Genomic DNA, 15,327 nt, shown 5'->3' on the forward strand with positions numbered 1-15,327 from the left:
AAGGGAATGCTTCCAGTTTTTGCCCATTCAGTATGATATTGGCTGTGGGTTTGTCATAAATAACTCTTATTATTTTGAGATACGTTCCATGAATACCAAATTTATTGAGAGTTTTTAGCATGAAGGGCTGTTGAATTTTGTCAAAGGCCTTTTCTGCATCTATTGAGATAATCATGTGGTTTTTGTCTTTGGTTCTGTTTATATGCTGGATTACGTTTATTGATTTGCATATGTTGAACCAGCCTTGCATCCCAGGGATGAAGCCCATTTGATCTTGGTGGATAAGCTTTTTGATGTGCTGCTGGATTCGGTTTGCCAGTATTTTATTGAAGATTTTTGCATCGACGTTCATCAGGGATATTGGTCTAAAATTCTCTTTTTTTGTTGTGTCTCTGCCAGGCTTTGGTATCAGGATGATGTTGGCCTCATAAAATGAGTTAGGGAGGATTCCCTCTTTTTCTATTGATTGGAATAGTTTCAGAAGGAATGGTACCAGCTCCTCCTTGTACCTCCGGTCGAATTCGGCTGTGAATCCATCTGGTCCTGGACTGTTTTTGGTTGGTAGGCTATTAATTATTGCCTCAATTTCAGAGCCTGCTATTGGTCTATTCAGGGATTCAACTTCTTCCTGGTTTAGTCTTGGGAGAGTGTAAGTGTCCAGGAAATTATCATTTCTTCTAGGTTTTCTAGTTTATTTGCGTAGAAGTATTTATAGTATTCTCTGATGGTAGTTTGTATTTCTGTGGGGTCGGTGGTGATATTCCCTTTATCATTTTTTGTTGCATCTATTTGATTCTTCTCTCTTTTCTTCTTTATTAGTCTTGCTAGCAGTCTATCAATTTGATCTTTTCAAAAAACCAGCTCCTGGATTCATTGATCTTTTGGAGGGTTTTTTGTGTCTCTATCTCCTTCAGTTCTGCTCTGATCTTAGTTATTTCTTGCCTTCTGCTAGCTTTTGAATGTGTTTGCTCTTGCTTCTCTAGTTCTTTTAATTGTGATGTTAGGATGTCAATTTTAGCTCTTTCCTGCTTTCTCTAGTGGGCATTTAGTGCTATAAATTTCCCTCTACACACTGCTTTAAATGTGTCCCAGAGATTCTGGTATGTTGTATCTTTGTTCTCGTTGGTTTCAATGAACATCTTTATTTCTGCCTTCATTTCGTTATGTACCCAGTAGTCATTCAGGAGTAGGTTGTTCAGTTTCCATGTAGTTGAGCGATTTTGATTGAGTTTCTTAGTCCTGAGTTCTAGTTTTGATTGCACTGTGGTCTGAGAGACAGTTTGATATAATTTTTGTTCTTTTACATTTGCTGAAGAGTGCTTTACTTCCAACTATGTGGTCAGTTTTGGAATAAGTGTGATGTGGTGCTGAGAAGAATGTATATTCTGTTGATTTGGGGTGGAGAGTTCTGTAGATGTCTATTAGGTCCGCTTGGTACAGAGTTGAGTTCAATTCCTGGATATCCTTGTTAACTTTCTGTCTCGTTGATCTGTCTAATGTTGACAGTGGGGTGTTAAAGTCTCCCATTATTATTGTATGGGAATCTAAGTCTCTTGTAAGTCTCTAAGGACTTACTTTGTGAATCTGGGTGCTCCTGTATTGGGTGCATATATATTTAGGATAGTTACGTCTTCCTGATGAATTGATCCCTTTACCATTATGCAATGGCCGTCTTTGTCTCTTTTGATCTTTGATGATTTAAAGTCTGTTTTATCAGAGACTAGGACTGCAACCCCTGCTTTTTTTTGTTTTCCATTTGCTTGGTAGATCTTCCTCCATCCTTTTATTTTGAGCCTTTGTGTGTCTCTGCATGTGAGATGGGTCTCCTGAATACAGCAAACTGATGGGTGTTGACTCTTTATCCAATTTGCCAGTCTGTGTCTTTTAATTGGACCATTTAGTCCATTTACATTTAAGGTTAATATTGTTATGTGTGAACTTGATACTGTCATTATGATATTAGTCAGTTATTTTGCTTGCTAGTTGATGCAGTTTCTTCCTAGCATCGATGGACTTTACATTTTGGCATGTTTTTGCAATGGCTGGTACCAGTTGTTCCTTTCCATATTTAGTGCTTCCTTCAGGATCTCTTGTAGGGCAGGCCTGGTGGTGACAAAATCTCTAAGCATTTGCTTGTCTGTAAAGGATTTTATTTCTCCTTCACTTATGAAACTTAGTTTGGCTGGATATGAAATTCTGGGTTGAAAATTCTTTTCTTTAAGAATGTTGAATATTGGCCCCCACTCTCTTCTCGCTTGTAGAGTTTCTGCCAGGAGATCTGCTGTTAGTCTGATGAGCTTCCCTTTGTAGGTAACCCAACCTTTCTCTCTGGCTGCCCTTAACATTTTTCTTTCATTTCAACTTTGGTGAATCTGACAATTATGTGTCTTGGAGTTTCTCTTCTCGAGGAGTATCTTTGTGGCATTCTCTGTATTTCCTGAATTTGAATGTTGGCCTGCCTTACTAGGTTGGGGAAGTTCTCCTGGATGATATCCTGCCGAGTATTTTCCAACTTGGTTCCATTTTTCCCGTCACTTTCAGGCACACCAATCAGATGTAGATTTGGTCTTTTCACATAATCTCATATTTCTTGGAGGCTTTGTTCATTTCTTTTTACTCTTTTTTCTCTACATTTCTCTTCTTGCTTCATTTCATTCATTTGATCTTCAGTCACTGATAATCTTTCTACCAGTTGATCGAGTCAGTTACCGAAGCTTGTGCATTTGTCACGTAGTTCTCATGTCATGGTTTTCATCTCTATCAGTTCTTTTAAGGTCTTCTCTGCATTGATTATTCTAGTTATCCATTCATCCATTCTTTTTTCAAGGTTTTTAGTTTCTTTGCACTGGTTACATAGTTCCTCCTTTAGCTCTGAGAAGTTTGATTGACTGAAGCCTTCTTCTCTGAACTCGTCAAAGTCATTCTCCGTCCAGCTTTGCTCTGTTGCTGGCGATGAGCTGCATTCCTTTGGAGGGGGAGATGTGCTCTGATTTTTTGAATTTCCAGATTTTCTGCACTGCTTTTTCCCCATCTTTGTGGTTTTGTCTGCCTTTGGTCTTTGATGATGGTGACGTACTGATGGGGTTTTCGTGTGGGTGTCCTTTCGTGTGGGTGTTTGTTAGTTTTCCTTCTAACAGTCAGGACCTTCAGCTGTAGGTCTGTTGGAGATTGCTTGAGGTCCACTCTAGACCCTGTTTGCCTGGGTATCAGCAGCGGAGGCTGCAGAATATTGCTGAACAGTGAGTGCTGCTATCTGATTCTTGCTCTGGAAGCTTCATCTCAGGTGTACCCCACCATGTGAGGTGTGAGGTGTTGGTCTGCACCTAGTGGGGGATGTCTCCCAGTTAGGCTACTCAGGGGTCGGGGACCCACTTAAGCAGGCAGTCTCCATTCTCAGATCTCAACCTCCGTGCTGGGAGAACCACTGCTCTCTTCAAAGCTGTTGGACGGGGACTTTTACATCTGCAGAGGTTTCTGCTGCTTTTTGTTTAGCTATGCCCTGTCCCCAGAGGTGGAGTCTACAGAGGCAGGCAGGCCTCCTTGAGCTGCGGTGGGTTCCACCCAATTCGTGCTTCCTGGCAGCTTTGTTTATCTACTTAAGCCTCAGCAATGGCGGGCACCCCTCCCCAGCCTCCCTGCCACCTTGCAGTTAGATCTCAGACTGCTGTGCTAGCAATGAGGGAGGCTTCATGGGCGTGGGACCCTCTGGGCCAGGTGTGGGATATAATCTCCTGGTGTGCCGTTTGCTAAGACCCTTGGTAAAGCGCAGTATTAGCGTGGGAGTTACCCGATTTTCCAGGTGTTGTGTGTCTCAATTTCTCTTGGCTAGGAAAAGGAATTCCCTTCCTCCTTGCGCTTCCCAGGTGAGGCGGTGCCTCGCCCTGCTTCAGCTCTCGCTGGTCGGGCTGTACCCGCGGACCAGCATCAGCTGTCTGACACGCCCCAGTGAGATGAATCTGGTACCTCAGTTGAAAATGAAGAAATCACCCATCTTCTGTGTCACTAATGCTGGGAGCTGGAGGCTGGAGCTGTTCCTATTCGGCCATCTTGGGCACCCATCTACTTCTAGTTTCTTTTTTTTTTAGTAGAGACGGGGTTTCACTGTGTTAGCCAGGATGGTCTCGATCTCCTGACCTTGTGATCCGCCCGTCTCGGCCTCCCAAAGTGCTGGGATTACAGGCTTGAGCCACCGCGCCCAGCCTACTTCTAGTTTTTTTGTGGAACCTCCATATTGTCCTCCATAGTGGTTGTACTAATTTTGAGTCCTACCAACAGTGTATGAGGGGCCCCTTTTCTCCACGTCCTTGCTAGCATTTCTTTTTTTTTTCTTTTCTTTCTTTCTTTTCTTTCTTTTTTTTTTTTTTTTTTTTTGAGACTGAGTCTTGCTCTGTCACCCAGGCTGGAGTGCAGTGGTGTGATCTCAGCTCACTGCAACTTCTACTTCACAGGTTCAGGCAGTTCTCCTGCCTCAGCCTCCTGAGTATCTGGGACTATAGGCGCATGCCATGATGCCCAGCTAATTTTTGTATTTTTAGTAGAGACGGGATTTCACTGTGTTAGCCAGGATAGTCTTGATCTCCTGACCTTGTGATCCACCCGCCTCGGCCTCCCAAGGTGCTGGGATTACAGGCTTGAGCCACCATGCCTGGCCGCTAGCATTTCTTATTGCCTGTCTTTTGGATAAAAGCCATTCTAACTGGAGTGAGACGATGTCTCATTGTAGTTTTGATTTGCATTTCTCTGATGTTCAATGATGTTGAGTGCCTTTTCATATGCCTGTTTGCCATTCGTATGTCTTCTTTTGGGAAATGTCTATTCAGATCTTTTGTCTGTTTTTAATGGGATTCATTAGACTTTTTCCTACTGAGTTGTTTTAGCTTCTTTTTTGTTTTTGAGACAGAACCTTGCTCTGTTGCCCAGGCTGGAATGCAGTGGCATGATCATGGGTCACTGCAGTCTTGACCTCCTGAGCTCCAGTGATTCTCCCACATCAGCCTCCTGAGTAGCTGAGACTACAGGTGTGCACCACCATGCCCAACTGACTTTTTAAAATTTTTTGTAGAGATAAGGTCTCGCTATGTTGTCTAGTGGTCTCAAACTCTTGGGTTCAAGCAACCCTCCCACCTCAGCCTCCCAAAGTGCTGGTGTTACAGGCATGAGTCACCCTGCTCATCCTTGAGGTGCTTATGTATTCTGGTTATTAATCCCTTCTCAGGTGGATAGTTTGCAAATATTTTCTCCCATGCTGTGGGTTGTCTCTTCCCTTTGTTGATTGTTTCCTTTGCTGTGCAAAAGTTTCTTAACTTGATTTGATCCCGTTTGTTCCTTTTTTGCTTTAGTTGTCTGTGCCTTTGGGGTATTACTCAATAAATTTTTGCCCAGACTGACATTCCCAAGAGTTCCCCGAATGTTTTCTTCTAGTAGTTTCATAATTTGAGGTCTTAGATTTAAGTCTTTAGTTCATTTTGATTTGAAGAATTTGATTCTTCATTTATGATTCGGCATATGGATATCCAGTTTTCCCAGCGCCATTTATTGAAGAGACTTTTTTCCCACTGCATGTTCTTTGCAAATTTGTCAAAAATGAGTTCACTGTAGATGTATGGATTTGTTTCTGGGTTCTCTATTCTGTCCTGTTGGTCTATGTGTTTGTTTTTATGTCAGTGCCACCCTGTTTTGGTTACTGTAGCCCTGTAGTATAACTTCTAGTCAGGTAATTTGATTCCTCCAGTGTTTGTTCTTTGTACTCAGGATGGTATTGGCTATTCTGGGTCTTTTGTGTTTCCATATAAATTTTAGGATTTTTTTTTTTCTATTTCTGTAAAGAATGTCATTGGTATTTTGATAGGGATTGCCTTGAATCTATAGATTGCTTTGGGTAATACAACCATTTTAACAATACTGATTCTACCAAACCATGAACATGGAATATCTTTCCATTTTTTTGTGTTCTCTTCAATGTCTTACATCAATGTTTTATGCTTTTTATTATCAAGACCTTTTACTTCTTTGGTTAAGTTTATTCCAGGGATTTTATTTTATTTGTAGCTATCATAAATGGAATTACTTTCTTGATTTTTTTTTCCAGACCGTTTGCTCTTGGCATATAGAAATGCTACTGATTTTTGTATGTTGATTTTGTATCCTGTAGATTTACTGAATTTTTTTTTTTTTTTTTTATCAATTTGAATAGTTTTTTGGTGGATTCTTTAGGTTTTTCCAATTTTAAGATCATATCATCTGTAAACAAGGATAATTGGACTTCTTCCTTTCCAATTTGGATGTCCTTTATTTCTTCTCTAAATTGTTTTTATTGTTTTCTTCCTTCCTTCTTTCTTCCCATAATGGGATCTCATTATATTGCCCAGGCTGGTCTCCCTCCCTTCCTCTTTTTCTTCCTTCTGCAGAATTAAAAAAAAATTTTCTCTATTTTTTTTAGTTTGAAAGATTTCAAAAAAGTTGCAAGAATGATACAATTAACACCCATACACCCTGCATGTAGATCCATCAGTTGCCACATTTGCTTTGCCTCTCTTCTGTCTGTTTGTATAATTTTAGGGGGCGCAATCATTTTTTTTTTTTTTTTGAGATGGAGTCTCTCTCTGTCACCCAGGCTGGAGTGCAGTGGTGCGATCTTGGCTCACTACAACCTCCACCTCCCAGGTTCAAGTAATTCTTCTGCCTCAGTCTCCCGAGTAGCTGGGATTATAGGTGCACGCCACCACACCCAGCTAATTTTTGTATTTTTAGTAGAGGCAGGGCTTCACCATGTTGGCCAGGCTGGTCTCAAACTCCTGACCTCAATTGATCAGCCCACCTCGGCCTCCCAAAATGCTGGGATTACAGGTGTGTGTCATTGTGCCTGGCCCTGGGCTCAATCTTTTGAGCAGTGGTTTGAGTGAAACTTCGTAACATATGGCCTCTGAATACTTCATTCTAAGGGCCCCCTAGAACAAGAACATTCTGGTCCAATACCCTAGTGCAGTTATGACACTTGAGAAATAAGCATTGATACCACATCTATATCTAACATATACCATTCACATTAAATATTTTCCCTGTTGTTCCAATAATGTCTCTTTATGGCTGTTTTTTGTTTGTCTCTTAAATCCAGGATCCAACCCAGGGTGACATATTCCATTTTATTTTCATGTGTCTTTAATCTCTTTAATCTGAAAGCATTCCATAGTCTTTTTTCATCCTTGACATTGGCATTAATTTTTTTTTTTTTTTTTGTGATGGAGTCTTGCTCTGTCACTCAGGCTGGAGTGCAGTGGTACCATCATGACTCACTACGGCTTCAACCTCCCACGCTCGAGTAATCCTCCTTCCTCAGCCTCCTGAGTAGCTGGGACCACAAGTGCAAGTCACCATGCCCGGCTAATGTTTTTTTAATTTTTTCTGTAGAGATGGGGTCTCATTATGTTGCCCAGACTGGTCTCCAACTCCTAGGCTCGAGTGATCTGCCTGCTTCGGCCTCCCACAGTGCTGGGATTACAGGCATGATCACTGGCATTTTTGAGGAGCTCAGGCAGAATGTCCCTCACTGTGGATTTCTCTGATGTTTCTTCCTTGTTCAATTCCTGCTACACATTTTGGCAGAATGCTACACAGGTGTTGTGTCCTTAATACATCCCATCATGAAGCATGCTAACTCTGATCATTTGGTTAAGCTGGTTCCATAATTGTCTATTTTTTACCAATTCTTCATGTCCAGTTTCCTGTTTGGGTACCCTTTACAAAAACCTCCTTTAACTCTACAGCCAACATGGTTACTTCTCACCTTCCCTAGCTGTAAAAGTCTAGTGCGTGTATTACTTAATGCATGTATTTTCTTGTGTGATGTCCTTTCATAAATATTTTTCCTTTTCCCAAATGTACTATTTGCTCCACCATGAAAGATTCATGCCTTATGGCTTTTTCTTTCTTTGGCTTTCTGGCCACAGTAGAGCACCATGTTGTCTATAGAGTAGTGTCTGTATATCCTAAATCATTGACTGAACCTCTATTGCATCTACCACTGTGCCTGGTGTTTTGGGGCCATGTTCTGGTAGGGCTGACAGTCTGTGGGTTGGATCTCTTGATTTTAGATCGCCATGGGCGTGCCACTGCACCGGCTGAAGGATATCCGGCTTCTGTACGGAGAGTCGCCATGGGGAGTGACTCCCATTTCTTTCGAAACCCCGTCAAACCCTCCCCTCGCCCGAGGTCACGTCATTGCCGCCAGAATCACCAGTGAAAACCCAGATGAGGCAAGTTATGCGGTCCCCTGTGTTTTCACCATCTCAGATCTCCCAGCATGTGGGGACCCTGGATGTTGGCCTGAGAAGAGACACCCATAAGCTATCCAGGCATCTCAGTTTACAAATGGGGAAACTGAGGCATGGGAAGGGACAGGCCATGGTTTATTGGATTATTGGATTTATTGGATTTTTATTTATTTTTATTCTTGTTTTTGTGAGATGAAGTCTCACTCTGTCACCCAGGCTGGAGTGCAGTGACACGATCTTGGCTCACTACGACCTCCGCCTCCCAGGTTCAAGCGATTCTCCTGCCTCAGCCTCCCAAGTAGCTGGGATTACAGGTGCCCGCCACAATGCCCGGCTACTTTTTGTATTTTTAGTAGAGACGGGGTTTCACCATATTGTCCAGGCTTGTCTCGAACTCCTGACTTCGAGTGATCCTCCCGCCTTGGCCTCCCAAAGTGTTGGGATTACAGGCATGAGCCACCGCACCCAGCTGGATTTATTGGATTTTTGGATTATTGCCAGGCTCTGGGCCGAGCCTTCCCGTGTCTCAGTGCTCTCTTATAGGAACTCCTGCTGCTGGACATTGTCACCCCACATTACAGGCAAAGAGCCTGGGGTAACTTGCTTCCTGTCTCTTGTCTGGGACCTGCTGAGACCCGTCAGTGGATTCCAAAAGCCATGCCTATCTTTGGGACAAGCAGCCAGGTTTAGAACCCTAGTCCTTGGATTTCTGGCCCCGTGTGCTTTTTGCCACAGTATAAAGTCTGGCTCATTGTAGACAGTCCCTTTGTGACTTGGTCTTACTTGGGTCTTAAAAAACAAACCAACTGGCATCCCTTACAGTTTACATGCATAACAACCATTGATTGTCACAGGACTCATCAATCTACTACAACTTAATGGCTTAATTATTACAGTCAGGAACCTGGGGGTAAGAGAGGGTATACCTCCACCCCTTTTAATTAAATAATTTTAAGCTAGGGTAGCTGCATTCATTTGGGGTTCTTGGCTGTGAACCAAATACCGACTCTGGTGGACATGCAAAGGGGGAATTTTTTGGAGGGATGATGGCTAGTTCCCAGGTTCCTGGGAGGATGGAGGACCAGGTATGGTAACAGCCCAGGCACTTGGGTCTCTCCATCTCTCACCTCTACATACCTCTCCCAGAAACCTTCATCCCTTAGTTCAGGAGCCCTAATCCCAGTGACAGGTGCCATGTCCACCCACTCTTACCAAAATTGTACTCAGAGGCAGACGGGCCATTTCCCCAGAGGGGATCAGGTGTGTGTTGGCAGCAGCCTGGCCGATGGGGTGAGGAAGACGGGGATGGAGGGAGGGAGGGAAGAAGGGGTAGAAAAGGAAGGAGGGAAGGGGGAAGTGAGGAAGGAAGAAGGGAGACAGAGAGGGAGAGAGGGAAGGAGGAAGGAAGGAGAGAGGAAAGGAAGGAAATACCGATGAAATGGCCCCTTCCCAGCAGCAAGGGCCCTGCCTGGGACGCCCTAGATTTCTTCACCTGCAGAGGTTTTCATTATCCAGAATTGGAAATCTAACCTGTCTTCACTTTTATTTAAACTTTTTATTTTCAAAACGTCAATCATATAAAGTCAGAATGTCCCTTCACCCAGCTCCAATAGTCATCAACATTCGCCCATTTAACATCTGCACTGCCATCTCTGTCCCAACTCACTTATTTTGTTTATTTATTTATCTAGAGACAGGGTCTTGCTCTATCACTCAGGTGGGAGTGTAGTGGCATCGTCGTGCCTCACTGTAGCCTAATCTCCTGGGCTCAAGAGATCTTCCTGCCTCAGCCCCACAAGTAGCTGGGAGTACAGGTGTGTGCCACCACACCTGGCTAATTGTTTTTATTTTTTGTAGAGATGGGGTCTCCAGATGTTACTCTGGCTGGTTTTGAACTCCTGGGCTCAAGTGATCCTCCTACCTCTGCCTCCCAAAGTGCTGGGATTACGGACATGAGCCACTGCGACTGATCCAACTTGGTTATTTTTTTACAGTTAAAAAAAATAAGGATTATAGGCATTGAGGTGCTCATATGGGTACACCCATGAATAGATACATCCATGCCTGTAACAAGAGATATCAGTGTTTTATTGAGTACCCTAAGCTTTTGGTTAGGGTAGGGGTTCTTGGGTTTTCCCAGGACTGAATTCTGATGAAAATATATCTGGAGTAGTGATTTCTTCTATTTTGCGTTTTCTGTCCGGACTCCAGGGGTTTAAGCCGAGCTCCGGGACTGTCCAGGAACTGAATTTCCGCAGCAGCAAGAACGTGTGGGGTTACTTCAGTGTGGCTGCTACTGGAGGCCTGCATGAGTTTGCGGATTCCCAGTTTGGGCACTGCTTCTCCTGGGGAGAGAACCGGGAAGAGGCCATTTCGTCAGTATCTCTCTCCCTTCCTTCTTTTCTTTCCTTCCTTCCTTCCTTCCTTCCTTCCTTCCTTCCTTCCTTCCTTCCTTCCTTCCTTCCTTCCTTCCTTCCTTCCTTCCTTCCTTCCCTCCCTCCCTCTCTCCCTTCTTCCCCTCTTCCTTCCCTCGCTTTTTCCTCCCTTCCTTCCTTCTTCCCTTCCTCTCTTTCTTCCTTCCTTCCTTCCCTTCCATTGTCTTCCTTCCTTCCTTCCTCCCCTCTTCTGCCCTCCCCTCCCCTTCCATTCCCTCCCCTCCCCTCTCCTCCCCTTCCCTTCTTTCCTCCCTTCCTCCCTGTCTTCCTGTCTTCTTTCTTCCTCCCTTCCTCCCTCCTTCCTTCTTTTCCTCCCTTCTCTGCTTTCCTCCCCCTCCCTTTCTTCCTCCGTCTTTCCTTCCTTCCTTCTTTCCTTCCCTTCCCACTTCCTCCTTTTCCCAATTCCTTCCTTTAAGAAACTAAAAGGTCCCCTGGGGCTTCAGATACAGTTGCATTTGAGGAGACCCAGAAAAGTAAATCACAGGGTAGGCCCCATTTTAAATACCCTGTGCTTGAAATTCAAGATCAAAACCTATGAGTGCACCATGTCATTTGGTCTTGAGCTCATAAGAGGTCTAGCTTGAAGGAGATCTAAAGATCATTCAAGGAGTACCCAAAGGTTAAAAGGTGCTAAGTACTATAGCTGAAGAAAGGGGGAAGGAAGCTCCTTTACATTTAAACCTTATCGGTAGTTCCCTAATTGGTTGTATTTCATGTGGAAGACTAAATTTTAAGGAGTGTGTCCTGCTGTGAACCACCCACCACCGAGGCCTGTGACAGCAGCCCCATGTCCCCAGCTCAGCCAAGTCCTCCCATGCTTGTGATAGTTTCTGCAGAGCTGAGAAGCCCACATTGACAGAGGGACCCCCAAATTCTGACACACCACATCCAACACTTGCCCTGACTTGACATGGGTGTGGAAAGGTAGAAAACTAGTTTACTTTGTAATTAAAGGTTTTTGTGTGGGTAAATAACTGCCCTTCGGAGTGAAAAAATCCCAAAGGCCTTAGCATTAAAATCTGGCCTGGGGCACTTAGCCATGAATTGAATTGAGTTGGGCAGTTTTGATGATCAGGCTTTCTTTGCCAGCTTAGAATAATTAATTTTAATCATGCTTAGTGAAAAATTGAGATCCTTGAAGTTTATGGAAGATTGCAGCAAAAAGGGCTTAATGGGACGCGGGAGACAGGTCAGCCAACCCAGACCCCTCCGAGTGAAGTGACCTGTGGCTTGTCACGTGCTACGAGTGGACCAACTGCAACTTCAACAGAACTCATAGGCAGAAATTCCAGCTTTTCTTATTGCTCTTAGTGAGAGTCCAGCAGGGGGATCAGCTCTCCTGGTTTTCCTGGCACTAGTTTCTCAGGCTGAAGGACTTCTCAGTGCTAAAATGGGGACCGCCCAGAGGAAACTGGGACAAGCCACGCACCCGTGAGGCCAGCGGGTTAACTCAGACCCGGCTTCCAGACCCACAGGTGACTCATGGCCTGTGGATACCCTTGGTTTACCTCATTGGGTCTTCATTTTCTCACCCCCAAAGTGGGGTCATCAGTGTCCTTCCCTGTTACCTGCTGACAGCACACAGGATGCTGCCAGACATGAAAACTTTCTCGGCTAGGCACAGTGGCTCATGCCTGTAATCCCAGCAGTTTCGGAGGCCACGGCGGATCACTTGAAGCCAGGAGTTTACGACCAGCCTGGCCAACAGGACGAAACTCTGTCTCTACTAAAAATACAAAAATTAGCGGGGCGTCCTGGTGGCCACCTGTAATATCAGCTATTCAGGAGGCTGAGGCAGGAGAATTGCTTGAACCTGGGAGGTGGAGGTTGCAGTGAGCTGAGATCATGCCATTTTCACACCAGCCTGGGCAACAAGAGTGAAACTCCATCTCAAAAAGAAAAAAAGGGGGCTCGGTGGCTCACGCGTGTAATCCCAGCACTAAGTTCGAGACCATCCTGGGCAACAAGACTGAAACCCCATCCCTACTAAAAATATAACAATTAGCCAGGCATGGTGGTGGGCGCCTGTAATCCCAGCTACTTGGGAGGCTGAGGCAGGAGAATCACTTGAACCTGGGAGGTGGGGGTTGTAGTGAGCTGAGATTGTGCCACTGCACTCCAACCTGGGCGACAGAGTGAGACTCCGTCTCAAAAGAGAAAGAAAGAAAGCTTTCTCTCCCAGAAGAAGAGGTATTCAGATACCTGCCCACACTCACCGTGAAGCCATAGGGAGTAGAGGTTTAGCCATTTGTGTTTTTTTTCAGGTGGAGTTTCACTCTTGTTGTCCAGGCTGGAGTGCAATGCCACGATCTTGGCTCACCGCAACCTTGCCTCCCGGGTTCAAGCAATTCTCTTGCCTCAGCTTCCCAAGTAGCTGGGATTACAGGCATGCACCACCACGCCCGGCTAATTTTGTATTTTTAGTAGAGATGGGGTTTCTCCATGTTGGTCAGGCTGGTCTTGAACACCCGACCTCAGGTGATCCGCCCACCTTGGCCTCCCAAAGTGCTGGGATACAGGCGTGAGCCACCACGCCCAGCCTGAGGTTTAGCCATTTGAACTGGTGCACTTGGAGATTGGAGGCTATGTGTTGGGGAGAGGCAGCCATGGGGCCCACCAGGCCCCTGAGCTGGGTGACAGTGCCATCCATCTGCAGGTGCACCCCACATACACAGGTGGAGCAGCTGTGTGGATGGTGAGAGGGTGGCACCAGCTCTGGGGACAGGAGGAGATTGGAATAGGTCAAGGAAGAGACAGAGGCAGTGACCAATTTTCCCTCTGTCTTTTCTTCTTTTAAGAGATGGTGTCTCACTGTGTTGCCCAGGCTAGAATGCAGTGGTGTGATCATAGCTCACTGCAGCCTCAAACTCCTGGGCTCAAGTGATCTTCCCCCTTCAGCCTCCTGAGTAGCTGGGAATACAGTCACGTACCACCAAGCTTGGCTGATTTAAAAAACTTTTTTGTAGAGATAGGGTCTCACTATTTTTCCCAGGCTGATCTTGAACTCCTCGCTTCAAGCAGTCCTCCCACCTCAGACTCCCAAAGTACTGGGATTACAGGCGTGAACCACCATGGCTGGCCGGTTCTCTGTCTACTAATCATTAACTATTATAGTCAATAATGATAACAATGGTAACTAATCATGTTCATTGTAGTTAACATTTATTGACCAGTGGCCATGTGCATTACATGGGTTGTCTCCTTTCAGTTCGGAAACACCCTTCTGAAGTCAGGGCTGTTTCCCCATTTTCCTTATGAGGAAAGTGAGGCCCAGAGCTCCCAAGTCACTTGGCCAAGATTACCCAGGCAGTAAACCGTGGTGCTGAATCAATGTACTGGCTGTGTCAGTCAGAGCCTTCTCTTAACTCTTGTGCTTTTCTTTTCTCTTTCCTTTCCTTTCCTTTTTTTTCTCCTCTCCTCTCCTCTCTTTTCTTTTCTTTTTTTTTCTTTTCTTTCTTTTCTTTCTTGAGACAGAGTCTCGCTCTGTCGCCCAGGCTGGAGTGCAGTGGCGATCTCAGCTCACTGCAACATCTGCCTCCCAGGTTCAAGCGATTCTCCTGCCTCAGCCTCCCGAGTAGCTGGGATTACAGGTGTGCTCCACCATGCTGAGCTAATTTTTGTGTTTTTGGTAGAAATGGGGTTTCACCATGTTGGTCAGGCTGGTCTCGAACTCCTGACCTCAAGTGATACACCTACCTCAACCTCCCAAAGTGCTGGGATTACAGGCATGAGCCACCACACCTGGCCACTCCTGTGCTTTTCTAGTTCTCTGAACCACATGATTGCAGCAACTCCATTGATGTATGCATGAATTTGGAGAATGATCCATGTGCCTTTCCCTTCAAGGAACATGGTGGTGGCTTTGAAGGAACTGTCCATCCGAGGTGACTTTAGGACCACCGTGGAATACCTCATTAACCTCCTGGAGACCGAGAGCTTCCAGAACAATGACATCGACACCGGGTGGTTGGACTACCTCATTGCTGAGAAAGTGCAGGTGGAGAGTGAGCTGCCTGTGTCTCCCCTCTGGATGGCCGAGACCTCAGCTTCCTGAGGATACTGAAGTACATTCTCTCCTAGGCGGAGAAACCGGATATCATGCTTGGGGTGGTATGCGGGGCCTTGAACGTGGCGGATGCGATGTTCAGAACGTGCATGACAGATTTCTTACACTGCCTGGAAAGGTAGGGCCTGTGGCAGTTCCCTTCTGCTTTTGTGATATGTGTTAGCAGCTTAGGAGGCAGAACCTGTCTCCTTTATTTGTGTGGCCAGTTGGTCACCAGGCAATTGGTGAGTCTCTCCTCCAGTCTTGCCTCAGGGAAATTCCTCTGCGGATCAACCTAGGCCACCCTCAAAGAGGCGGTGGGTCAGGGAATGGGATTCTCGAGGCCAGGGTGGCAGTCAGTGTACAGACTGTTGTGTAGAGATCCATGCTGACTTGTGTAAGGTACATCATAGTAGTCAGGAGTTCTGAGTTCAAGGAGGTGGATTTGGGAAGCAAAGCGGCTGAAAGGTCATCTCTACAAATGGGTGCATTCCCAGACCTGAATCAGAGGGTCATCATAAAATGGACCAGAATGGAAAGCAACCAGGCGATCTCTGTTAGGATAGGCCGGGGTTTC

At 45.3% G+C, this 15,327-nt stretch overlaps 1 protein-coding gene across 3 annotated transcripts in view; it reads left to right on the forward strand.

Annotated features, from left to right (window-relative positions):
* The window catches only part of ACACB (acetyl-CoA carboxylase beta), a 162,990-nt gene that overhangs the window by 69,614 nt on the left and 78,049 nt on the right, over positions 1-15,327 (forward strand). For all 3 annotated transcript variants that reach the window (XM_050749626.1, XM_050749628.1, XM_050749627.1), the window contains 4 exons: positions 8,091-8,252; positions 10,482-10,645; positions 14,552-14,702; positions 14,786-14,889. In XM_050749626.1, coding sequence (XP_050605583.1) covers positions 8,091-8,252; positions 10,482-10,645; positions 14,552-14,702; positions 14,786-14,889 — 581 coding nt within the window. The remainder of the gene's footprint in view (positions 1-8,090; positions 8,253-10,481; positions 10,646-14,551; positions 14,703-14,785; positions 14,890-15,327) is intronic.

Source organism: Macaca thibetana, chromosome 11, assembly GCF_024542745.1.
Source record: "Macaca thibetana thibetana isolate TM-01 chromosome 11, ASM2454274v1, whole genome shotgun sequence".
Classification (NCBI taxonomy): Eukaryota; Metazoa; Chordata; class Mammalia; order Primates; family Cercopithecidae; genus Macaca; species Macaca thibetana.